This window comes from Rhamphochromis sp. 'chilingali', assembly GCF_963969265.1.
Source record: "Rhamphochromis sp. 'chilingali' genome assembly, chromosome: 17".
Lineage (NCBI taxonomy): Eukaryota > Metazoa > Chordata > Actinopteri > Cichliformes > Cichlidae > Rhamphochromis > Rhamphochromis sp. 'chilingali'.
In genome coordinates this window covers 22,266,660-22,293,632 of record NC_137944.1, presented here as the reverse complement: position 1 = coordinate 22,293,632, position 26,973 = coordinate 22,266,660, and the positions used below count along the sequence as shown (strand labels likewise).

The window sequence follows — 26,973 nt, the reverse complement described above, 5'->3', positions numbered from 1 at the left end:
GTGTTTTTCTCAGCATATTAAAACCAAGCAGCACTTTATGAATAAGCAAAAACCAAAAAATATTTTCTGAATACATATTTATATAAATCATGTGTCAAAGCATCATAGACACACAGCGACACACAACCACTTTAAAAGTACAGCCAGTGGTAACAGACATTACTGCATTTAGGTCAACAGTAAATGTTCCTTTTCTATATATTACTCTGAAAAGTTTAAAGTTACACTATATGGACTAAAGTATTGAACCACACGTCTAAATTTTTGAATTCAAGATGTTTTCAGCCGCATTGTGTATAACAGCGAGCACCTAGCCATGCAAAACATTTATGAAAAATGCACTGTTCAACAAAAGCTCACTGAATTAGATGGAGGCCTACAATATTTCTCAATTTCCTGGCATGGTTCAGGCTTTCCTGGGTAAACATCGGCAGAAAAACTGCGCACCGGGAGTTTCACCTCATGGGTTTTTAAGGATGAGCAGCTCCTGTGGGTGTAAAGTATAGCTGGCAGTATACTTAAGTCCATATGGTGTATTTCTCTATGTGAACACTGAGAGCACTCTCATTTCTGTCCAAGCACGGTGACTTCCTATGGTGCCTCGGTGAACGCTTCTAACCTTCAATGAATTACAACTTGTAGAAACGAATTAAGCAAACATGTTTTGTGTGAGTTCCAGAGGTGCAGGTGGGCAGATTTCAGATGGAGCCAGAAATCGATCTCGTTTCCAGTCTTCATGCTAAGCTGCCTACAGTTGTCCAAAGTAGTATGTTCATCAAACTCTCAGCGAGGAAGCAAAATGTCAGTTCATTCCTTTCACTCCTAAACTGACTCATGATAACTGACACAAAGCAGCTTTTAAATCTAAGTCACTATGACCTGCACAGATATAAACCCAAACTGCTGTAAACCGCAAACCCTTATTAACCATTTAAGCCATTCCTCTTATTTGGTTATATTAAACACATTCATACAACCCTGTCATTATTTAATATCATATCTAAATAAATAGCCAATCAGATTGTTGCTCGTAAAATAAACAATTTGACTGTTAATGAGGCACAGAATGAAACAAAACATTAATAGATAAAAACACAGACGACCCAAACATTTTTAAAAGAAACAAAACTGGCCTGCAACTAAAGCTAACATTTCCCATTTCTCGCTTTTTGCACAAGTGCACATTTAATGCATTTATACTGGACAATCAAATGTACAGCTCAGGCTATTTGATCAACCAGCACAGGATTACCGACTGACTTGCAGACCCAGTCAACAGTTTGTGGGGTATTTTCCTCTGATTTATTCTTTTTTTTTATATATATATATATATATATATATATATATATATATATATATATATATATATATAATGATTAACTTATCTCACCGTGATGAATGCTTGGGGCTCAGAAGCTCTAATTTACTACAGTGAAACTGTAGACACAACTGATTGTGCACGGCTGACTTCACACGCAGAAGAAATCAACAGGGCAGACTGCACGGCGAGCTGTGCAAACATGTGATACATTCATATCTGATGACAGAGGAAGCAGCGGGGATAGGCTGGGTGGCTGGGGAGTGTTGTGACTTCAGCGAAGCTTCGGTACATGCTTGTAAAAGCTGATTAATTATTCATTATTTAAGTCTAACAGAGAGCATGCATCGCTGTTTGGAAGGAAACCCCTCACACACCCACGCGTGTACCTCAGGTGGAAGCGGCCTCTATTATTAATATTCGCTTTTCAGGCTATGAAACTCTGTGATTAGCTTTGGCATTAACAGCATCTAAGTATGTGTGTTGCTATTCGGGGAGATGCACAAACAAATATATTTACGTAAAAATCTTTCAGTTACAGAAATTGTTCAAATTGTCCACTGATTAAAGCTAAACAGTCATTTTTAAGCTGCAGAAAGATGAAGATGAGGTATTTTTGCTCTAGTGATGGCTGTTCGGGGTGGATGTCAGCGCAAACCTGCTAAATATTTTAGGAATGTAAAAGTACTGGTTTCTTCCCCATATTCACTCAGTGCGGTGGGCAGCAAGCAGCAGCAAAACTGCAACTGAAAACATAAAAAAACTGCTTCAATACCTCCTGCTAAATGATTTTCCAAAAAGTATCACTGCTTGCATAAAGCGACCCTTGTTACTGAGTGCAACATTCATATTTTGATAGCGCAAAAGCTCATTTGGTGTGTCACGCTCTACTGTAAATTTAACTGGCTGCCACCTGGAGTAAAGCAATTAATACAAGGCTCACAAGAAAAATCTCCACCTCCATCGCTCCATCTTTCTCTTTCACTTCCCTTCTTTGCTAGTAACTAGAAGCTTTTAGCAGAAAACGCCGCTCTTTAATAATTTGTACTCATGTGTCACTGTGCTGGCTTTGGGCACTTTTGGCTCTCAGATATTGCTGCTGATCTAAAAAGCAAATGAAACACTTTAACAGAAATACACAAACCGGGCAGGACGAACTAAAAACAAGTATCAGCAAAATAGTCAGCTGACAAGAAATAGATAGCAGCAGCCTGAAACAGCAAAAATGTGTTAGTGTTTCACGTGCACGGACGGATCCTTATGTAAAGGGCCGCTGACAGGGGGACATGCATAATCCCCTCCTATATAGGAGCAAGTCACCCAGACTGTAAGAGCCACAAAATGACAACTAACCCTTTTGCTTTGCACCCATTTGTGACCTTCATCTCTTTGTCACCGGTTTGGCTTTCTACTTCAGGTATCCTGCTCTCACTCACACACACACACACACACACACACACACACACACACACACACACACACACACACACACACACACACACGAATCCTGAGGCTGAATTATAGAAAACAAGCAGCATGCTTGTTCAACGTGGTTTAGTGGCAACAACCTGTTTGGCACCAATATTGTTCCTCCTCATTTTCTTCACCATCTCAAGATAAGCTTCAAGTTTGTAAAAATGTGCACCTATACTGCATGTGTCAGTGTTCTTGCTGAATAGTCTGTATTCCCACCACCGCCACCGCCACGTCAGAACAGTTGAAGTAATGCCTCAGGTCCCCAGTCCATGGCGGTCTGAGCCACAGCGAACACGGCTGCCCCGAGTGTCGCGGACAGCCCCCACACTGCCATCTTCACCATCCTGTTTCCCCTCCTCCACAGCTGGCCTCGGTCCCCGGGCAACGCAGCTTCCAGGCCTGCGTGTCAGGAGGTTGCGAGCACAGAATAAGGAGGAGCACAAAAACTGCAATATTTCGGTTTTGTAAAATTTAGAAAGGAGCTGCTTCAGTCTTATGATTATTTTGGATGCTGTAGTTTGACTTTTTTTTTACTACTATTTTAAATATTAGGTTCACCCTTCAGCACTAACAAACAGACTACATCTTCTAAAAATGTCCATGGAGTTAAATCAACACAAATCAAAAAACACTTTAAGCGAAAATTGAATATTTTAAGCTTCGTGGAGGTTTCCTGCCAGGCTGCATTAATAGTGCATTATTTAACATTTAAACACAGACCTCGTGTGTGGAATTTTAAACTTCTCAGTTTTGTTTCATTTTATAAAACTGTTGGGTGGTGGTGATGTCACACGTATTTAACCGTAGATCTCTCTTTAAATTGGCATGTATATAACAACCGCTCTGGGAATTCAATGTTCTGAGCGGCAAATTTAACCGAACAAAGGTAAAACAGCTTTTCTATACATTTGCAGTGCCAACCACAGCTAGAGGTGGCTGTGTTAAAGAGTGATTAAACACAGACATGAAGTCAGTTTTTATTGGCACCTCTGGGTGAAAGTTTCAAGTGTTTTGCATCTATAGTTATGCAGCACAATCCTATAACACTGCACCAAAATGGAAAGCCAGTGTTAATAAACAGACTGACTTCTGACTTTTTTTTGCCTTTTCCATCACTCCCAGTGTGTCTATCCACCATTTTTGTTGAATCCTTTGTGGCTGCAATTTGAATCAATTAAAAACGGCAAATACTAAAGAAAGGCAATCCCACCCCCCAAGATTTCAAACACATGGTATATCTTTGATCAATGAAATCAGCTAAAATTGGACTTGAGTTACAATAGTGTTGTAAAACCACTGCTTACAAGGTGAAGGACGATTTTTCATAGTTAATGAGAGGCAGAGAAGGTGGTTCTATAGATCGGCCCTCTGTGTGTCCGTTATGCATTTCATCTCACTTGTAATTGAATTTTGATGAAACTATGGGGAATTGTGTAAATAAGCTTTAATATTACTCTGCTTAGTCTGAGGGGAATGATACAACATGTTTGTGATTGCGTGTTCATCTTATACAAGCTGCTAAAAACCTACGGGAATAATGCATCTTTTTGTTCTGTTCTGCCATATTCAAATTTGCACTTGATTGGTCTGATGGGGGTGCTACAGTATTTGTTTACTTGTTATTGATTGGCCCAAAGGGAGGTGCAGAGATTGTGGGCGATGGCATATTTGCTGTTGCCTTGTTTTGAAGAATTGTGTTTACATGAGGTGGAAAAAACAAATGTAACAAACTGAGGATCCAACATCCAACAAATTTTCTTCATACAGTTCCACAGTTGATAATATTATTATTATTATTATTATTATTATTATTATTATTATTATTATTATTATTATTATTATTATTATTATTATTATTATTATTATTATGCCAACTTCAAAGAATTTACTTTTACCATAACCATCTACATGTCTGTACTCTGTATGTGTGAAGACCTCCTTCAGAGTCAGTAATAAGATTACAGAGGCTATTTTTACCGTGTCTGGAGGTGGTGGAGCCCTGGGCCTTTGTGAGACGCTGGAGAACAGAGTCCGGCCTCTGGTGGAGGGTGGAGAGCTGAAATGCCTGGAAGGTGCTGATGGACCGGCTAAAGAAAGCAGAGGAAGAGAAGGAACGTAGAGGGAGATTTAGTCAGTGATGGAGAACAGAGGCAGGTCTAAGGTGAAGCATGGATAACTGGAATGATGTGAAAAGATGGTCTGATGAATAAAGTGATGGAAAAAGACAGGCGAGGAAGTGAGTGGTAGACAATTTCAGAGAACTGCTAACTCAATATCTCATGTGTATAGGAAGCTCAGAGGGTAATGTATGGTGAGACAGTATCTTTCAGTGTGTCAGTCAAGGCCTTGTGTCACTTCATGCCCTAAACAATGACTGTATGAGCCACACCGAAGGACACTGACAGGCAGAAAGCGACTGATGGCTGAGGATACACACTGAAAAGGAGACTGTTATCATGCCTCTAAGACTACCCCCTAAAAAGTTTAAAAATGTGAAAAATGGTCACACAGAATCACACACACACACACACACACACACACACACACACACACTAAATGTCCTGTGTGTGTTAGCAGCACCACCGAGCCAGTCACGATGTGCTTATTGAGCATCAACTCTCAGTTGTTGAAGGAATGACATTACATTACATGCATTTTCTGCATTTATTAAATATTCAATTAAATTCTATTTTATTTACAAAGCACCAAATAACAACAACAGTTACTTCAAGGGGCTTTACCATATTGTAAGATAGAAACTCTAAAATAATACAGAGTTTAGATGACTCCCTATGAACAAGCACTTGGCGACAGTGGGAAGGAAAAACTCCCTTTACACAGGAAGAAACCTCCTGCAGAACCTGGCTTAGGGAGGAGTGGGTTGAGGGGATAGTAATGCCCAATTAACAACTTTATTAAAATGGTGTGCCCTCACCTCTTGCGAGACTGCAGTGCTGCCCGCTTGGCCAGTAATGATGGAGGGTACTTCTCGAACAGGTCCTGTGCCTGGCCAATCAGAAGCTCGTATGGGAGATCCTGGGGGATACGAGAGAGGAGGTGGTGGACCATGGCCATGTCACACTCTGTCTGCTTCACCTCCTTTTCTCTGTGCAACACAATCTGAGGAGAAGAGGAGCAATGCACCAGTTAAAACTTTTAACCCTAAAGCAGATCACTCTGGGTAACACTTGAATACTAGACTGCATATATAGTACATTAGCTTGCGTTGTTTGTGAGGCGCAGTAAGTACACTGCAGACAGATAAGCAGATGAAGAGTTAAAGCCCCATGCTGTGCGCTGTACTCTGCCTGGGAGGAAACATGAACTACATTCTGCTTTGTTTCACACACTTCAAACAGAGCTCTCCCTCTGCCCAGCCCCTCTAAACACACTCACACACACACACACACACACACACACAAAAACATCCTCAAGTGCAAACAAGAAGCCACTAATCAAAATGCACAGACTCTACAGTTAAATAACACAAAGGAACAAAAGGACTTGTGTACACTCTCGACATAACATACTTCAGCAGACAGAAACAATCCAGCTGGAAGTAACACGCATGTATGGCATGCAGCAGTTAGTGTGGAGGAGCAGATGAAAAAAGTCAAAATGTTTTCCCTTTGTAATCTGTTTCCGTGTCCTTCCTACTAAAGCTCTCACATCAGTCAGCTCTCTCTGCTCATTCTTTTTCCCTTTCCTCTTTAATCCCTCCCTCTGTACCCCTCTTTCTCATCTGCTCATTAGGAAGTATCTAATTAACTAGTCTGATGACTTCACAGTACTCTGCCTCACTCTGTGTGTGTGTGTGTGTGTGTGTGTGTGTGTGTGTGTGTGTGTGTGTGTGTGTGTGAACATGTATTCACGTGTTCTGGATTACTGACAAAACAACCTCATTGGCTCTCGCCCATACCGTAGCAGCAAGGTAGATGGGCATCAGGGGATGTGAGGCCAGGAAGAAGTCGTACAGTCTCAGGGTATGCTTGAACTCTGAGAGAACATGGCCGTACCATGTGATGAGCCAGGAAAGTGCAAAGATGGTTCCAACCTCCGCTCTAAAGACAAAAGGCACATTTCATCATGTTACCTTATTTTAACATTTCATTTGATTATTTTTTTGTAACCCTGTTTATACATATATCTACGTTCATATTTGCCCTGTTTGATCCTTTCTGAACTATTTTGTATTTATTTATTCTCGGACTTCTCTAGACTGGTTTTGTATCATTCACATTTCAAAATAATCCCCATTTATTTACACTGGGTCTTAGTGCAGCAGATGACCACATTAAAGAGATTTTAATACAAATCCAAGAATAGAAACATTTATGAAACCATAACAGTATATACTGTACAGTGTTGCCTCTGTACACCACCACAGCAGATTTTGATTAAAAAATAGTTAATATGTGATTAATGTTCACACTTTTAGCTGTAATTCAAGAAGTCTTACAGAAAAGTATTTAATCAACTATTTAGACATTGCAGGCATTTTTATAGATCAGAGGCTCAAACGCAACCTGAGAAACTAACATTTTACAAACGGGGACTGAAAGAACATCATCAAATATCCCTGTACTGTTAGACCTTGATTTTATTCCACTTTCTCTGTCTTGAGAAACTTGTCAGCTGCTTTGCAGTTTCCTTTGGACTCTTAAGTAGCATCCATATTTGGCTGAATCTGAGCAGATAATATAGTTCTGTACACTTCAGAATTTATCCTGCTACTTCTATCAGCAGTCACATCATCAATAAACACTAGTGACCTGGTTCCACTGGCATGCATACATGCCAATGTCATAACATTGCCTCCACATGTTTGACAGATGATGAGGTCTGCTTTGGATCATGGGTTGTTTCTTTCCTCCTCCATACTCTTCTCTTCCATAATTCTGATATGAGTTCATATTGGTTTCCTTTTTCCAGAGCTCTTTTAGATGTTTTCTGGCAAAGTCTAATCTGGCCTTTCTGTTCTTAAGTGTAAGCAGTGGTTTGGACGTTTCGTTGACAATGACACACCTACCTCCTGGAGAATGTTCTTGACTTGGTTAGATATTTTGAAGGATATTTTTTGTTTTTGTTTTTTTTAAACCAAGGAAAGAATTTGTAAAAATCAAGTGTCTTATCTGGTCTTCCGGGCCTTTTGGTGTTGCTAACTTAGACTATGTTTTCCTTCTTTTTAAAGATGGACCAGATTGTTTTCTTGGCCACTTCTTAAGTTTTGGAAGTCAATGAATTATCACCTAAATTTCTATGAAATAACAAGACACATTTGAACCTTTCATTGTTTGGGAAGCCACCTCCCCCAAAAAAAAAAAAATATTCATTTGACCACAATAAAGGTCAGACTTGTTTGCCTGACTCATGCCTTTAAGTCACATTTTAAACATATGGTCAAGTATGAAAAGTGAGAACGTACAATCACTCTTTCTTAATATATGACTGCCCGTTTTAAGTGATCCAATGACACAGGACATGTGGATCAAAACCAGAAAAAAAAGAAAACCTCTGGATCTGAGTTGGTCAAAAGCTTTTTTTCCCCACTCATTGCCTTTAATACATATGTCATAATCCTGAAATCCTGAACACTTGAGATATAAAATACAGAACTGAAAGAAAAGTATGTTTTCTTCAACCTCATATATCCTGCTACTGTGCCTCAAGTAAAATAACAAATTAGAAGTTTCCGATCAATACTGGACAGGAGAACTGAGCGACAAAGAACAAATGCGTGCTAAATAAAGGGACTGACAAATGGAAAGAAGCAGGGACCGATAGAGGGAAGGAGCAAAGGGCAAAGAGCATGTGCGATGGGTTGGGTAGGGATTGAAAATGAAGCAGGAGAGAAAGAAAAATAAAGGTGAGCAAAAGAACAAGTACAGAATAAAAGAGGCAGAGATAAGAAGACAGACAAGGAGAAGAGGAAGCGCACAGCAGAAAGGGTGACTGAAACTTTGAAGTAGGGTGTTGTTTATCCTGCTGTCTTTCTCCAAGTGCAATGTCTTGTTTTTTGTGCTTTTTCTGTTTATGTCAGCATGTATGCAAGTAGACAGGTATTTTGCAAATATGGAAGTTGCCAGTACAGTATCAATTATGAACAGGCAACAAGACAACAACAAAAAAAAAAAAACTGCAGACATGCACACATCAAAAATACTTTAAAGGGTGATTCGATTCATTGATTTGCAAACATTCCCATCCGCAGTCCATCACACATTATCTGCAGCAGCTGGCTATTTCTTGACGTCCTTTGTTTTGTGTTTTAACAAACTGCAAATTGTTCATATATCATTTTTAGGTGAATTCACTAGTAAAATACATTTAACTTTATCTCGCAAATAAGGTTAAATGTGGTGTACACCTTGGCAGGACAGACAGGCTGTTGTACCATTTGATAGCTGAACTCCAACTGCTGATGTGTTTTCAGTAATATTTTAATTCAATTGCAAATACACTAGCCGTTTCTCTCCCTGTAAGCATTATAGGTAAAAACCAACACTGTGGTGCCCTCTAGTGGTCACTACTTTTTGTACCTGATCATGAAGTCATGCAGTTCCAAATCAACCTGCTCCAAAATAGGCATCAGATAGTTTAAAATGTGTTTGGTGCTGTCCATGGTAGGATCCATGAAGTCCCTGCACAGAGAGAAGACTTGCAGAAGTTGGAAAAACATTTTAACTATACATAAAAGTATGAGAATCATCAGGAAATAAAATATCCAACCTGAGGTGATAATTAGACAGTGTGTCCAACAAGGCGATGGCCATTCGTTCCCCAACTACCAGCAGCAGAGTGACGGCCACATCATGGTAGCCTTGGTAGTAGTGCAGCTGAGTGTTACGCTTCAAAACCTCCAGTATGATGTCGATGAGCTGCTCCTGAAGCACTGCTCTCTCCGTGGCTGGCATACCTGCAGAAGAGCAAATGAGCAGTGCATTTATGTAATCCAAAAAGTGACACTAGAAAGTGTTTATTATTGGATTATTAGAGTTCAGAATACAGAATCCAGTGTTTTCTATGGGCCTCATTCTGCTATGTTGCAAGATTTTAAAGGCAAACGTGCTTGCTGACTCTGTAAACAACAGTAGTGCTGTTGAATTTAAAATACAACAACACTCTCAGCTCAAAAAAGTGGGAACTCCTCCTGTGAAGATTAAACTTGGTTTATAAATTACTCACAAGATAACTCCATGTTGCTGTAAGGTCAGGGTTACAGTTTAACAAATGGCACATTGCGCTATGCTGCTATCTTTAGAGATAAAACACACCCACCCACACACACACACCTTTCGGAAAACGCTTCATCGACCTCCTGACATCAAGGACTACTTGGTTGTAGTCTTTGTGGTTCTCCCTCACATCTCGACCTAAAACAAAAGAAATATTTCCCTTATTGTTGCTAGCATTGTTTGCACTAGGAGCACTTAATTTATTACTTATTTATGCAGTTCATCAAACACTAACCACGCATTAAGTTAAGTGTATACTAACCAGGTTTATGTGGTAGCTCATAGACATTTATGTTCAGTAGTTTGGGCCATACTTTTCTCCTTAGCTCATCAGTGAGCAGTCCTCCTTTACTGACTGCCGCTCTCCTCAAGGTCTCAATGTCCACTGGATCACTGTTCATTCAAAAGCCAAAATTAGACAATTTTTATATTACTTACAGTCTGCTCATAGTATCTAAAATTTGTACCTTTGTACCAGTTAGAAACTCCTACCTCTGATTTAAATAAACTAAGAAAACAGCTAATGCATTTTTTGTAGAATTAAAAAATTACTATGTTCAACAGGTCAGCACTATTTATATGTTAATTTAATTTAAATTACTCTCACAGGCTAAAATTTAATTGGAGTCATTTTAAGTAGTTTAATAAAAATTCTTTTAAAAATTACTGCCTGAAGTCTAGAACACATGTGCATGACCAAATATGACTTGGTCATTGAAGAGAATCCCCCCAAAATAATAATAATTCTCTCTTGAGCCGTTTTTGCAGTACCCTTTTGGAATTCCCACCGCTGTCCAATCAGTTTTGCAGAATTTGGCTGAATCTGAGTAGAATGAACCCTGCTGCTTCAATCAAGAGTCTCATCACTATAGACTAGTGCTCCGCGTTCACTGGCAGCCATACATGCCCATACCATAACATAGTAAACACTGTGTTTGACAGATAATGTGGATCATGAGTGGTTTTCTACTTCTCCATACTTAACTCCCCATCATTCTGGCACTAGTTAATCTTATTTTCATCTTTTTTCCAGAACTGTTGCCACTCTTTTAGATGTTCTCTAGAAAAGTCTAATACAATTCTTGAATGAACCAGTAGTTTGGACCTTATTGTAAACCCTCTGCATTTCCATTCATGAAGGTGTCTTTTGATTGAAGACCTTAAGAATGAAACACCTACTTCACAAAGAGAGTGTTCTTGATTTGGCAAGATCTTGTTTTGGCATCATCTTGCCAAGTGAATTCACTGGCTAGTGATGAACCACATGATTTTGATCACTCCTAAAGTTCCTGTGTTCGCTCTCTGATAGGTTTATTTGGGGATTATTCAGACTAATGATGGCCCCTGTCACTTTCATCAACATCAATTTTGGACTTCTAAATTAAATTCAGATGAACAACTCCTGACTGAACACCTCGATTTAACTCCAGATATTTTATCTGTGTAATTTGTCATGAATTAATGAGGGAGCAGGCTTTGCCTGGCCATGAAAGTGCTAATCAGTCAATTGTCCAATTACTTCTGAGCTGCTGAAAATGAGGGACTAGCTATAAAAACTGCTATAATTTTCAAACAGTTAATGCAATATCTTTGTGAAACCCCTTGAATTACAGCTTAAAGTCAGCACTTCAATCACATCTTGATTGTTTTATTTCAGTTTTAAATTTGAAATTCACTGGGGTGATGTACAGAGGCAACATTAGAAAAAAAATGTATCACTACCCAAAAACGTGTAGACTTAACTGTATAACACATTTTAGGACACAGTTTAAAGGTCCTTATGATTACATCATAATATTCCTGAACACACCAGAGTAATCACCACATGTGCAATCATGTTAGTATAAAAGTTATTGTCTGTTGATAAATTAGTGCCATCTAATTGTGAAATAGTGTATTGGATAAGAAGGTAGAGGGGATTTCTCCAGTGGAAATATGCCTTATGCCCTGGAGTTGTAGAACTATCTGAGGTATTTATTACCATAGAAAATATTGAAAAGAAGATCCACTTTTTAGGCTTCTAAAATGATGAAGAAGATTGTCAGGCTTTTCATGTTCGCTGAAGCAACTATTTTCCTGTTTTATTTCACTCCAAGAACATAATACACAAATCTGGATGTCCCATGACTGGCAGCACATAGCTCAAGAGTGTAAAATTGCTCTTCATCTGCTTAAATGTGCATGTCCAGTTTTTGTGGAGTAAGCACACTCTAGAGACACACTGTGATATTAACCTGATCAAAGCCTGATGGATCTCAGCCAGCTTCTGCTTCCTCCCACAACCTGGCTCTGTAACAAACAGGCAGAGATGGAGGTGTAAGAAAACAAAGTAAAAGCGAGTGGTATGGATGAAACAGAGAGTTGTGCGAGAGCGTCCACAGAGAGAAGAAAGTTAGGGGGGAAGAAAAATGGATAAGGACAGAGACTTGAGGATCACGTTTAAAAATCACACTATTATGGCTTTGAAGGTAAACCCAAAGATTTATACTTATTTTACTAACCTGCACAGACAAACCAGGTGTTTCTTCATTCATTTCATACTAAAAGACATTGCCTTTTTTAAAAGTCATTTACGCAAGCAAAGCCATTAGGATCAATGATCATAAAGTTATCTAAATGCTATGCTTTAGATTGCAGCCAGTGTGAGTTAAACGCAAAACAAGTATCAGCTTTGCTGGATCGCTGACCAAAAGCACCTTTTCCGTCTCCTCCCTGCCAGACTGTCAGCTGTAAATTTCCAAGCAGTCCAGTCTGCCTGACAGGCTGCCACGCAAGCAGCTAAAGTTTGCCCTCTTGTAAACAAAGCAGCACATTTTTAGTTGCTATCACTTGACTGCAGTAATATTAGATTAAATTAGAATTAGCTACATAGTCTAGTCTGGTCTAGTTTTGCTTGCCTGCACGTACAGATGTTATCGAAGCAGCCATCGTAATAAAACGGTATAACTTTAAAATAAGACGTCTTAAGCGACTGAATGTAGTATCTCTTCTTCAAAAACAAAGTCTGTTAGCTGTCATCGCGTACCTCTTGTGAAAGATCCATTCCCATTCACCACAACTCCGCCGTTCTGTTTCTTCCTCTTGAGTCTTTTCATTCCCTCTAAAAGCAGACAACGGAATCTCCGAGTTTACACCGTAACATATGTGAGTTAAAGAATTAAAAATATGTATGTAAACAGGTGAAAAAACACTGAAAATACCTGTCCCAGCGACGAAGCTTCCCTCAACAGCTGTCGCTACTTAACTCAACCGAGCGAGCGTTCTCAGCTACAATGCAATTGGTCAGAAATACCACGTGACCAAACCGACGTATACTATTGGTTTTCCTTTCACTCGCACTGCAACCTGACTTGATCACAGATTTGTAGTCCATACATGTGAGCGACACAGGCAATTATACTTTGTATAATAAATTTTGAGACAGAAATGTTCTTATGCAGTAACTTTTTTTATAAGGAAAAAGTGAGTGTTTGTATCGTAATTGCAAATAACAAAGAAAAAACGGACAGGACACTGTGATTGCTTTATTTTATTTTTTTTCTTTACGAACGGGGGATGTTAGCTGAAAATACAGAACTGGCAACCCTTCTGACAAATGCACCTTGAGCCGTCGTAATGAACCGCCCCTCTCATTACCAGCGCTCACATTGCAGGAGGAAGAACATCCCGCTGCTGTTTGTTCAGCTCCTGTTGTGAAGTTACTGAGGGACAAACGAGCGGCGGGCAGTTTGACCAACAATGTCGAGCAGGTAGAAACAGCGTGACTGAAGCCGCGGAAATGAGCGAAACAGCCGAGACGAGAGGGCCCGTAACCCGCCGGAGGAGGACAACCAGCACCAAGCAAACCAAGAGGCAAGACGCAGGGGAGAAACCTCCACCGTGTTCCGCTAAAGAAAAAGCCGCAGACAAGGTCCAGAAGCATGCGAACAATAACGGCAATGTGGAGAAAGAAATGGGGAAGTCAACACAGCAGCAGCAGCTCGCAAACAGTCCGAAGAAACAGAGGAGTGCGGTAGAAGATATCAACGAAAAGCTCAGGTAACCTTTGACGTTAACGTTCCAGCATTACGTACAGACGTTAACGGTAAATTGTTAGCAGAGGGGTACATCTCATACTCCTCCCCTTTTCATTCATGTGTAATTTAGCCAGAGTCGTTATTTTTCCTCCATTGTTTCCAGTAGCTTAATTGCCGTTTCATGACAGGTTAGCTGGTACTTATTTCTTACAAAGCTGTTCTTGAGCTAGTGGGCATTTAAAAAAAAAAAAAAAAAAAAAAAAAAGAGTTGCAGAAACCCAAAAGTTGCACTTAATCTTAACATTTCCATAAGCTTTAAATGCCTCCTTTTGAGTTGCCTTCGTTCATCCCCTGTTTTTTTTCTGCATTTTCTACATTTCTTTAATAGCCTTGCATGAATGCAATCTGTGAGAGTCTGGCACAGGTCTGGGGAGCTTTTTTATTTCCAGCTTTATAAACAAACTGACATAACTTTCATTGCTTGCTTTTTTTATTAGCTGGAGTTTGCTCTTTTGCCAGGCCAATAATAAATAATTTAAGAAAATAGTCAGCAGATCGATGGAGAGTTTGTCTCAGATGTCTCTAATTTTGAAGCAATATAAAAATGAATAGTAGTAACAGACTTCTTTGGCAGGACACTCACTCACTTGTTGAACAGAGGGTAGCTTTGAGTTTGTATACAGGGTGTGTCAGGAGAACAGGTAGGGTATGACCGACCTTGCTGCAAACAATAGCCCGTGCTTCTACCTATGGGCACCACACCAGCTTCTCAGATCTGCCTACCTATTTAAAGCATGCATTTCTTTAGGTTGAAGCCATGCCTTCTTGATTACCCCATGGAATTTCTACATCCTTGTAATTGGTGTGAAGGCCAGGGTCCTAATACGGCACTTTAATACCCAGTAAAAGGAAGGTGATTTTAATTTGTGGTTAATTTTTATTTTAATTGGATCCCAGCCAGCTGACGTAGGCAAGTGATGTGTTCTTGTGACACATGCTTTGGCGATAGCATGTCTACTGTTTGCATGCATTTCTGCACATTTCTCATGCTGAGTGAGTGTCCTGGCACTATGTTAAAAACCACTTTGGTTTTTCCTCCTTTATTTTTCCATCCTCTTGCCCTCTCTACAGTTTTCCTAACTCGCTGTTATTGCTCAATCTCCTCACCTCTTAACCATTTTCCTCTGACCAGTCTTCTCCTCCTCTGTCCTCGTTCACCCTTTATCACCTATGGCTGTGTAAAAGTTCCTTTATGGTTTCTTGATGAAACGCTTCAGTTTTCTAAAGCATAGATTGGGGGCAGTGCTATGTAAACCTTTTAACTGCAGTGTGTGATTCATCCACGTAAAAGCTGGTATAGAAATTAAATAATTTCCCTCTGATCCTAACTTGGAGTTGATATTAACTTTAATGTCAGATTATACCACATTGTTGTTAAGTGCATTACCACCAAGAAAGTGGTAATCGGTCCATCAAGGAAAATAAGCTAAGTAAAGGAAGTTCAGCATAGCTGGTCCTCAACATGAAGTCACACGTGTGTCATTTTTGAAGGATTTCTCAATGTGTTAATCATAAATGACTCACTCTGAGTTATCGGTGCTTTGTAAGAGTTGTAAAATCAATCCTGTTGCCCTAACTAGATTCCCCCCTTAGCTTGTGGAGACAGTGAGACAGGAAAGAGTGCTAATCATTTGATTACAGTCTAAAATTTAATGGTGAACGACTGTGTGTTTTTCTGCAGGTGTCACAATCTACAGGAGTCTCTCTTGAGCTCAGCCAGCGGCTACAGCAACTACAGAGGAATCCTCAACTGGTGTGTTGTCATGCTGGTGAGTTAAACCTCATTACATGTCCACGCAGAAATGAAAATGTATGCCACCGTTGCTTCGAAAACTGTAACATTTAGAAAGTTAGACCCCTCATTCACCTAAATCTTACTGGTCTGGACAAGGCTCATGCAAGAAATCTCAAAGAATTACTCTCTAATCTCAACAGCTCATGTATGGTTATTCTTATTCTTTGCCACTTCTCTCTCTCACTCACTCACTCACTCACTCACTCACTCACTCACTCACTCACTCAGCCACTCAGCCATCCAAAGTGTATAAAACTCCAAACTACTGCAGCAAAACAAAAGTTCCAGCCCACACAAAGTACACATCCCTCTGGGCTTGCTGTTAGACCTGTTGTTACATTGACTTTTTGTGACACATTAACTTGTTGTGTTGTCTGCAGGAACGCTGATAAATCGACTTTTGTGTTATCTCTCATAACACTTGCAGATTAGCCACATAAGTACTTTTTTCTTTTTCTTTTTTTTTTTTGGTTTTGCTCTGGCCTGGGTTGCCATTTCTTGTAGATATTTCTATATTTTTGATAAGAGGCGTGTTTGTAAGCTACAGTTTAATCTCAGTGAGCTTGTTTGAACTTTCTCATCAAAAGTGAACTTTGTTAGGTGGGCTTATATTACGCGAGGGTCTTTAATTTGCTGCCAAATTGTTTTCCTTTTATTAGTGATTTAGGACAGCGTGGCATCGCAGTGGTTAACACTCTCTCCTCACAGTAAAAGGGTCCTGTCTTTTAAGTTTTTATTTGAGTTTTGTATATTGGGCAAAAAAAATAAATGAGCATCACGCAAAACATGCAACAAAAAAAACAAGAGGTTGTGGGATTAGAATCACAGTAAAATAGAAAAAAAGAGGACTTCTTTCTCCTCATATAATGACAGCGAATCTCTTTCAATGGTTAAATGGCACTGTTTCTCCTATCTTGTCTCTCCTATTTCATTTTGGAGTCTTATTGAGTAGGTCATCTGCTCCAAGGTATGTAGATTTTTTTTTTTTTTTAACAGTATTAGTAAACAAAAAAAGTGTTTACTTTTTTTTTTTTTTTTTTTTTTTTTTCGCTAACTGTCCGTAGGACCTTTCAGACGGTGTTTATCTTTCTTTTAATTCATGTGGGGAAAGCTGCAAAATAACATAAATAAATAAATTAGAACTCTGGAGATCATTCGTGATGATTCTTTCCAAAAAGATTGACTCAAAATGCTTCAGCTCTAACTTTGATCTAACTGGACCCATATCTAATATTGTGGTGATTTCTTTACTGTAAATTTTTAGTGAGCCAACATCCTTAACAGTTATCAGTTCTATGAAAGTCTGTCTTGTCTCTGCTAGCCAGCTAACTAGGCCTCTTAGTTAGCTAGTTTAGTGTTTTCTGTTAATTTATGTTGTAAATTTATGTTGCATGTAGCACCTTGGTTCCTGGAGGAACGTTGTTTCGCCTCACTGTGTACTGTTAAACTGCATATGGTTGAAGTGACAATAAAGCCAACTTGACTTGACCTGATGAATCATGATCCATTTATAGAGACCTCTAAGAGAAGATTGCTCGTTCTGCTGCAGACCCATCTGCTTGGCAAATAGCTGCATACCAGATGTTGGTTTTAAGGTGTCCCCCTTCTCCAAAATCAGACCTGTTCATTTTCAATTGGAAAACTTCATTAGCTACTAACAAGGCACAGATGGCTGCGACCAGTTCTTCTTCATCTTTGTTATATGGTTTAAGACACAGTATTGAGCTTGTTGGTCATAGATATGGGAAGAGTACCTGAGACTTGGAATGGTTCATTGCATTGTTCCAAGTGATTTGCAGACAAGTAAACCATGTAAATAGTTTATATGGCCACAGGCTGACAAGGTCAGTGCACTGTGACGTAAAGCCTGTTTTAAGATTTGATCTTTGTTCTCACCTGTTTTCTCAGGGCATCTTTGCCAGAGGCCAGGTTCAGTGAGCATCAGTGGCTTCTTTCATTGTTAAAATTACTATCCACCAGATCAGACAGAGGGATGTTCATTTTGCATTATAGATTGTTCAAAGAAAGTACAAGTGGATAGAAGTAATATTTTGATTTAATAGTTCTATAGTGTAGTTTGATAGCTGTATATTATGTGACGAAAAAAATTTATTATTAATAGCATTTCATTTTCTAGAACATTACAAATGATAACAAACATAACATACACTATAGTAAAGTAGCTTTTGGACATATTAACCTTTTTCCTTCACCCTTCCCAGAGCGCAGAGATTTTGCCCCTGTACCCAGCCCTTACTGTTACTTCAGCCTCCCTAGAACCCTATGACCCTCTGATCCTATGACTTATAATATCCTGTGCTGAAAACTGACGTCCCATCAGTATTTTAATGGTGTGCATAGAAAGGGCAAACAGTAACAATGAAAAACACTGCAGTGGAAACAAGTAGGCCTTGTTTCCACTGCAGGAAAAAGGCAAATCTTTGAAAATCTTCAATGTTGCAATATTCTCTACAAAACGTTGCTACAGTAAATGTGTGACATGCTACAGTGGCCTCCTCTGTGCTGAAGGTTACTAAAGTAAAGGTTACTGGTTTGGACTACAGACAAAACCACATTGCTGCCGGGGTTTGGCAAGCTGGTGGGGATATTCACTGCAGCATGACCCCATTAAGTGTCATACACCAAATGTCCTCATTATCTTAACTAGCTTAAGTGACTAATATAAAAATGAACTAGAACTGTACAGATCCCATATATAATGTTGCTTCTTTAAATTGTGCAAAGTCTAGCGTTATCTTAGACTCTCTGATAGCCCCGATGGCTGAGATGAAGCTGGACTCTGAACTTAAATATACAATTTAATAATAAACTTGTTTTGCTCGACACTTTCTATCAGAGTGCACTTCAGCAGGGTGTCAATGTGAACAGCAGGAACATGTGGCTAAATTTAGCTGAGGATCTAATCTATTTATAACTCAGCAGCTAACATTTTTATTTCTAATATCCTCCTCCTTAATAAATTCCAGCATAAGAATAAATGTGTTTTGTTTTGTTTTTTCATCAAATTTGAATAGCAACAGTTTCAATGTGTATAAACAAACGGTTACATCTGCACGTTGAAGATTCAGACAAGTGTTTTGTTTTTGGGGTTTTTTGCAGCTTTTTAATGAAGAACAACTTTGAAAAATATGCTTTGAAATATTTCTATAGTACGAGTCATGTTAATATTGTGTCCTGTTGCATCTTTCTCAGGTGCTGAGTAATGCGCGACTTTTCTTAGAGAACATTATAAAGTGAGTATGCACCTATATTTATGTAGCTGTTATTGGGGGGTTTTAATCAACAAGAGCTTACATATTGAGAACTGCTTCACGTCCAGAACAACTTGAACTGTTGCTGCAGTACAGATGTTCTAAGGCATGAGCTTGTTCCAGGTCTTAGGTTATGAAGCTTATTTCCTCTTGTTCCACATCAGCTTGGACAGGCTCCAGCCTTTTGCATCACTTTAAGAGATGACTTCCTATAGCTGTAAAATATATTTCTGTTCCTTCTTCAGGTATGGCATCTTGGTAGACCCTATCCAAGTAGTGTCCCTCTTCTTAAAGGACCCCTACAGCTGGCCAGCAGCATGCCTAATCATTGGTACGGAGCCTTAATTTTACTGCACACGGTTATTGAGTTACAACTTTGTGTTTATTTGTGACTTTAGGATTGAGATGATAAAATTCACAAACATGGTTTGTAGTTGTATTGCTGTGTAGTGGTTATTAACAGCTTCTTTAAGTACAAAAGATGTAAATGGATCCAGAGTAATTAAGTTTTTCAGTGGCTCATATGTGCAATGTTGCCACATAGAAGTGCAGTTCATGTGAGCCTCTGTGTATAATATATTTTGCTGGTGATTGTTCAGATTTTATTTACTTGGATACAGTTGATTCTTGATGCAGTCTGTGTTTTACAACACAGGTAATCAGTACTAGGGTGAAAGCAGAACTTAAAACAAAGGTCATATTTGAATGTTCTTCAAATTCTCTTTTGAAGTTCGTGACTGAAATAAACAGAGTAATGATTGATTTTGATTTTTATGGCATAGCATCTCATAGAGTTTGAGTACTGTTTTTGTTTTTGTGTTTTAGTGTCCAATGTGTTCATATTAGCAGCCTTGTACATAGAGCGGCGTCTGGCTGTGGTAAGTCCCTACACGAATATGATGTGTTTTTCTGTGTTGTATTAAATTTTCATTTAACTTGTGATGCTCAGTTCTTCGTCTGGGACTCTTCGACCTCAGTAAGCTTATTTGTTGATGTGATAACACTGTTTTCTTACAGTACAAAGAAAGTGGATTTGATTAGAAGGTTGTCGTTCTGTGATCTCCCATGTGTGCTTGAAACAGGTGCTTTTCAGTTGCCGAAGTCTTCAAAGTAAATTCAACATCACAGCGCCACCTCTTTTTATACCTGCTCTTAAATCCGATAAGAACACTGAAGCTGATCCAGATTAGATAGCACAGTTCCTTAAGAGAAAAAATACTGAAAGTATTAATAAAATATTGCTTACTTTTTGTCCTTTATTCTTTCTAGGGCACAATCTCCGAAACTACAGGGCTGATTCTTCACTTGTTTAATCTGACATCCTTGTTAATCTTTCCTTCAGCCTCAGTACTCACTGTGACCTCCATCACACCAGGTACATGATTTTTTTTTTTTTTTTTTTCTCTTATGCTTTATTCTTTTTTACACAAGAGTGGGTCTTCTGTTTAGAAAATTAGAACAAATGAGAGCAATAATGTCAAGTACTTTAAGGTGAATATGAGTGAGCCAGTGAGTCAATCTGTACACATACCCAGCTATGCTTGGTTCATTATTTATTTATTATGTACCATGTCATCTATTGCACACTGCTAGTGACTCGTACATTGTGTGTGTCTGTGTCAGTGGGTGGTGTGCTCTCCTTAGGCACCTACACAGTGCTGTTTCTCAAGCTGTACTCCTACATGGACTCCAACAAGTGGTGCAGAGAAATCAGACAAGCCAAAGCTAAAAGAATGACACGATCATATTCGTGTAAGTATATTAGCATAGGAACTGCTGGGCCGTTGAATCATTGTGACTAAGGTCAACAAAACGACTCGTATCTGTGAATGAATTCAGTAGATGATTCATACCTGCAGAGATTTGTTGCACTGTTTTGCTTATACTGCCATCTAGTGGTGGCATAGTAACATGTGCAACTCTTTCATAGAATAGCTGGCGCTATTTCAATTGACCGTGGATGAAAGCTGGATCTGCATCTGTAGCTATATTACTGTGGATTCATTTTAATACACCATAATGAATAAAATAAAATTGAATGATGCTTGAAATTCTAATTGTTGTGCCTATTCATCTGCCACATTCAGGTCCAATTGTGGCACAGTCCAACGGGTCAGCGGTTAACACCAATGTCTCCTACCCAGGCAACCTCACACACAGAGGTAACAGACTGCACAGTTAGTGCAGATGGACATTGCTACCAACAACAATGAGAAAGAAAATTAGTGGGTCAAAATATTTGCTGTGTAAATATTAACTTGTTAAAGTAGGGGCTGAGGAGTATCTCTTTGTATAGCCAGTAAATGTCGTTTCTCACAAGGTCTTATTAATTTTTTTTAAAACATTCCAGTATCAAAGTCAGAAAGTGTAGGATCAAGTCATTAATGTGACACATTGATGTGACCTGTTTGTGTTTGTCTTTAGACATGTACTACTTCATCTTTGCACCAACTCTCTGCTACCAGCTCAACTTCCCACGGTCTCCACGGATACGCAAAAGGTTTCTGATCAGAAGACTTTTTGAAATGGTGAGAGGAAACGATCAGAAACGGTCCCAAAATTTTAGTTGGTGACCTAATTATAATGACAGAAAATGAATCGCAATCACAAACGAGGAGATGAATGTGTGAATGTTTTGTTTAAATCTTAACGTGTTCTTTTCTTCCAGCTTTTCCTCATGCAGTTGTTGGTGGGATTAATACAGCAGGTATGTAGAATATTTACAGACACTTGGCAAGCATGCTGATCATACACTGTATGCATGCATTAAATAACTGATCAGTCAAGTGTGATTTAAATCGGGGGTGTCGTGAAATAACAATGGTCTTTGCTCACTTTTCTGATGCTACAGTTACTTCTTTCACACACCAGCAGATTCTTGCATCAAATTTACAAAGTTGGCATGCCCCGTATAGCCGTTACCATTCTGCTTCTACTCCATTACCACATGCTGAAACCTTGGAGCCGGAAAATGCTGCCTGCAATAAATATATTTAGATTTGACTTATAGTTTGTTTTCTGTAGCTGAATATTGTTTATCTGTCATTCTCTTACATTGTTTAGTGAAAATCTGAAATTGTGATATGCCTAGTTCGAACACATTTCTTCTTTGAGTATATTGTGGAAAAGCAGCAAAAAAAAAAAAACCCTAACCTAAGTCTGTGTCTTCCAGTGGATGGTCCCAAGTGTTCAGAACTCAATGAAACCGTTCCAGGTGTGTATAAACATAGAGACACTCACTGCATCACTTACAATGGCTCCAATAAGGCAAGAGTCAAAAATATTTGCCTGAAACTGGAGCGGTCTTATAAAGAAAAGGTATCTTTTTTTTTTTCTTTTTTTTTTTATTACTTCTTAAAGGAAATGGACTTTTCTAGGATGGTGGAGCGGCTGCTGAAACTAGCTGTGAGTATCTAGACTGCACATCAGAGACTTTATCAGTGATCTGTTATTAGTATTAGTGATCTAAATTAAACACTCAAATTAATTCCTTTATTCTGGTATTGTCGTTTTTTGTTTGTTTTGTTTGTTTGTTTTTTTGTTTTTTGTATTATTTTAACATTTTTAAAGTGAAATTTATTCTGTGCTCATCTCAAAAGAGGTCTCAAGAGTTACATTTGTTAGTCAACAGTAGTTCAACCTTACCAACCTAGACACCTTTTCCTCTCTCCTTTTCTAATCCTCCCCCCTGGCTGCCTCCTCCCAGGTTCCTAACCATCTAATATGGTTAATATTCTTCTATTGGTTTTTCCATTCCTCTCTGAACTTTGTGGCAGAGCTCCTGCAGTTTGGAGATCGGGAGTTCTACAGGGACTGGTGGTGAGTCGTCAAGCATACATTTTCTGTGTGACTCCTCTCATCTTTCATTTATTTATTTATTTTTTTGCTTCTTCCATTTTTCTGTTACTTTAATATGATGTTGTGCAGTCTGTCAGATGTAGAAGTGATGGTGTTTCCAAATGCAACAGATGATGTATCACATAGGTTTCAAAGAGTGTTTTCCTAGAAATATTGATTCAAATCGCACTGCAGTTTTGACATCAGTTCCTTAAACTGCTCTTGATTTCAGGAACTCTGAGACTGTCACATACTTCTGGGCCAACTGGAACATCCCAGTGCACAAGTGGTGCCTGAGGTGAGCAGCAAACTCTGTAATGACAAGTATTTATTTATTTATTTATTTATTTATTTAAAATCAGTATTGCCACATGGTTTGATTGGCTTTAGTCTCATTAATAGTGCATATATAGTTAGACCCAGATATAAAAAGAAAGACCAGGAGTCATTTGTCTGTTTCCCTGTTTTGCAGACATTTCTATAAGCCAATGTTGAGGAAGGGGGTGAACAAATTTCTGGCTCAAACTGCTGTTTTTCTGGCTTCTGCCTTTTTCCATGAGGTAACTGAGCAACATTTAGCCTCAAACACCTTTGATGGCTGTTTTTACTTCTGTATGTGAAGCAGACTGTTTTTACTAAATGTTTTATTCCTACATGAGGGCAGAAATTCAGAGGTTCCTGGTGCATGCACAGAAACTGAAAGAAGAGTTGCTAGCTTACAGCATCACTGTTATAAATGCAACTGCTGAGTTCTAAAAAAGGGAATCTGTTTCTTTCCTCAGTACCTGGTGAGCGTTCCTCTCAAGATGTTTAGACTGTGGGCATTCATGGGAATGATGGCTCAGGTAAGGCCCTATATTTATTCATTTCATTATATACTGAGGCATACACATGCATTCACCTCTGACCTTTTAAACCCTTCAGGTTCCTCTGGCTTTGTTCGTAAGTCGCTTCCTGAAAGGAAATTACGGCAACGCGGCCGTGTGGATCTCACTCATAATTGGACAGCCCATCGCCGTGTTGATGTACGTCCATGACTACTATGTCATTCATTACGGGAGCACTACATAACACAGGACAGACACCCACACACTAGTCTGTGAAACACGCCAATGAGGTATTATAGAGCAGGTTCGAGGGAATCCATGGCAAGCTGATGTTTATGAAGCTGTTGAAGCTTTGGCACGAAAGTTGTGACTTTATTTTTGCACATTAGAAAACCATCAGGAAATGATTTTGGATATTTAGGAGTCTTGTCTAGTCTCACACTGCACCCCTGTCAGCCTCCAACTGTGCAATCCACTGTACGAAAACAAATATATGGTGCTAGTGGTTTAATCTACCGTTCATTGGCTCAAAGGTTAGACTTCTTTGGGGGTTGGGGACTCCTCTGCTTTAATACATTCATCTTAAAAGTGGGAAGACTAATAAAAACCACACACTCCTCCGCTCAGTGAATGTTTAAGAATGCACATACCAGCAGGTGCAACAAGTGTGAACCACTGCCAACTGTGCACAAGCTACAGCCTGGATCCAGGATCCTTCTTCCAGAGAAACTATATGAAAATGGGGATTCTATATCAGGGGCTGAGGAGCATCTTTGTATATCCAGAGGCAACACTTTTAAATGTTAAAGCCAGTAAACTTCTATAAGCTAAAGCCTGACATCCTGGTCAACCACTTAAGAATCTCCATGGCTTGACATAGACCAGACTGACTTTTGCATGTATCCTTGGATGCAATATAACTTCCAGTATTACGGACGGTATATTTAAAAATGACATTGAAAATGTCCAAAGGTAAAAAACTGAAGGAAACAAGGATTCCTCTCCAAAAAGACTGAGCACCAGGACGTTGATGTGGATTTATTTGTACAGTTGTATGTCAAACAAAATCAATGCAAGCTTTGAGCGGAAGAGCACGTGCTGCCGGCTTACTTGCCTTGGCTTTATCATCATCTTGTGTCTGCACTGCCTTTGATTTGTCGAGTTTATTTTATAGTTTTGCAGTATTGTATTTGCTGGATGTTTGTGCCATCTTGAAATCACATGTGGTATTTTGTGTTTAAACTAATGATTTAAGTGTTTGATTTGCCAGATTAAACCAATGAATGTTTTTTGCACTTGAGATGCATGCAGTTAACTGAAGCAATAGATTTCAATGGATGCATTATTTTAAGTTGTATCAATCATGTAAAGAAAACAAATTTGTGCTGAGATTTCTGTTCTGTAATCTGCTTGTTGACGTTGCTGTTAAAAGGGGAAAACTGAAGCTGCGTTAATTTAAAGAAGGCAGTTGAAACAGCCTGATCACGTTGGATGATTTACAGTATTTGAGTCCATTTCTTTGATCTAGATGTTGTCAGAACATGACACTACTGCCAGTGTGGATAACATACCATAAATTGATGTAGGAAGATGTTCTTATTTTATCAATCTTTGAAAGATAAGTGAAAGCCTTTTGTTTAAAAATGGTTGCATTCTTTCCTTTTTGATCATAATTCAGGGAAAAACTGTCCTTGAGCACCAGTAATAGAACTGAGTGTTGGCATTCCTTACTGAATACTAAGTGCCTGCTGTAAAAAGGAGGGGAAAATGCTTGCATTTAAACTGAAGAAAAATGCTGTTAGATTTGATGCCAAATACTTGTAATATAATCCAAAATGTAGGAAAGGTAGTTTAACTTTTATCTATGTAGCAAGTGGGCTTCTTTGTATGGTATGGTGATTTGTGCGGGAGCCTAAGATTTACTGCACTAAGCTCAAACTGAAATATTTTACCAAATCTCAGTTTTAAAGCTATAATTTTTCTTTTCCTGAAAACACAAAAGTAAAGCATCATTCTGATCACTTTATTAGTATTTCATTGCACAAATGACACTTTTTGTCTGACCCACTTTCATCTGCAAATGTGACCCAGTTCTGAATTTTGTCAGATGTGAGATACGGTTATTGTGTGACACCAGAGTTAACATCTGAGTAGTTTTTTTTTGTTTTGTTTTTTTCTCCCCTAAAAACTAGTTTCTACATTTACAAACCATGTATCTAAATGACATGAGCTTGCTGAGGAAAAACAGAAAATGCGTACTTCAGTACAATCGATAGAAAGAGGCGTCCAAAGCAGTTCAAAGGTGTTTCTTCAATATTAGTTAATGTTGAGGTGTGTGTTTTGTTTTTGATGCAATATGTAAAAATGAATATATTGCTAGTTTTGCTCATGTGTACAGAAATCCAAAGTGAAGAGAAAGATTATCTTGGAAAGGCAACTGTCACTGAAAGCGTGTGGTGTTTGATTTAAAAAAAAAAAAAAAAAACATTTATATGGTTATTGGACTTGTCTGTGTTTCATTAACTCTTTTCCCCCATTTGGTGACCTCCCCTGAGTTTTGACACCACAGTACATATCTGTGAAGATGTGGTTTGTTGGCTATTTGAATAGCTTCCAGGCAAAGACCACCCTCACAAACTTCTGATGCAAACCCATTTTGTTCTATAAGCAGGCCTGAAATATGGCAGAAATGAAAAGGGCTTCTAGGCCAACTTCTAGTAGGTTTTCAGTTGGTAAAGACTTAAACAAGTAGTGTGCCTCCTTCGGTTTTTGACAAATAAGATGATTATCCTAAATCCTGTACTTAATGTTATAGCACATCAAAAGCAGTTGTGGTAATCATTCTTTATAAACTTAAAAGCAAGCAGCATTATTAGCAGAGACCCTGTGATGCTGTCTTTTGATCCATCCATCCATCTGCTCAAAACTGCTCAGCTGGAAGCTCATGCTCACAGTCTGTCGGGAAAAATACACCCTCTACACCCGCTGCTTACCTTTTAGTCCCATATTTGAAAAGGTTTGGTACCGATGCTCTATAAGAGACAAAACGCGCACTGTGAGGTGTTTTTAAACATCCTTGAGCTCACTCCATAGACATTACGCACTTTGAGACCCTTCAAGCAGTTGCTACGCATATC

The 26,973-nt window shown here is 38.9% G+C and overlaps 2 protein-coding genes across 2 annotated transcripts; one reads left to right on the top strand and one right to left on the bottom strand.

Annotated features, from left to right (window-relative positions):
* Positions 1-1,358: 1,358 nt before the first annotated feature.
* On the bottom strand, positions 1,359-13,308 carry LOC308385191 (TBC1 domain family member 20). The gene is made up of 11 exons (XM_080863987.1): positions 13,230-13,308; positions 13,055-13,129; positions 12,264-12,318; positions 10,292-10,422; positions 10,087-10,167; positions 9,524-9,710; positions 9,334-9,435; positions 6,714-6,855; positions 5,730-5,914; positions 4,772-4,881; positions 1,359-3,193 (listed from the first exon to the last, which is right to left on the bottom strand). Exons 2-11 carry the CDS (start codon positions 13,122-13,124, stop codon positions 3,027-3,029), a joined length of 1,230 nt encoding a protein of 409 aa, XP_080720113.1. The 5' UTR covers positions 13,125-13,129; positions 13,230-13,308; the 3' UTR covers positions 1,359-3,026.
* Positions 13,309-13,647: 339 nt separating this feature from the next.
* On the top strand, positions 13,648-26,290 carry dgat1a (diacylglycerol O-acyltransferase 1a). Its single transcript, XM_080863626.1, has 17 exons — positions 13,648-14,067; positions 15,787-15,874; positions 19,114-19,154; positions 19,418-19,503; positions 19,998-20,050; positions 20,442-20,547; positions 20,796-20,924; positions 21,260-21,334; positions 21,597-21,700; positions 21,841-21,879; positions 22,345-22,386; positions 22,533-22,577; positions 22,879-22,991; positions 23,242-23,307; positions 23,482-23,569; positions 23,792-23,854; positions 23,934-26,290. Exons 1-17 carry the CDS (start codon positions 13,808-13,810, stop codon positions 24,078-24,080), a joined length of 1,545 nt encoding a protein of 514 aa, XP_080719752.1. The 5' UTR covers positions 13,648-13,807; the 3' UTR covers positions 24,081-26,290.
* The last annotated feature ends 683 nt before the right edge of the window (positions 26,291-26,973 follow it).

Bases quoted from the DNA above. Each gene is read 5' to 3' on its own strand.
- LOC308385191 (XM_080863987.1), bottom strand. From the start codon at position 13,124: ATGAAAAGACTCAAGAGGAAGAAACAGAACGGCGGAGTTGTGGTGAAT. The intron at 10,423-12,263 runs GTTAATATCACA...TTGAATGAACAG, and splicing joins ATCCATCAGGCTTTGATCAG to TGATCCAGTGGACATTGAGA. The intron at 9,436-9,523 runs GTTGGATATTTT...CTCTCTGTGCAG, and splicing joins CTGTCTAATTATCACCTCAG to GGACTTCATGGATCCTACCA.
- dgat1a (XM_080863626.1), top strand. From the start codon at position 13,808: ATGAGCGAAACAGCCGAGACGAGAGGGCCCGTAACCCGCCGGAGGAGG. The intron at 14,068-15,786 runs GTAACCTTTGAC...GTTTTTCTGCAG, and splicing joins GATATCAACGAAAAGCTCAG to GTGTCACAATCTACAGGAGT. The intron at 19,155-19,417 runs GTGAGTATGCAC...TTCCTTCTTCAG, and splicing joins TTCTTAGAGAACATTATAAA to GTATGGCATCTTGGTAGACC.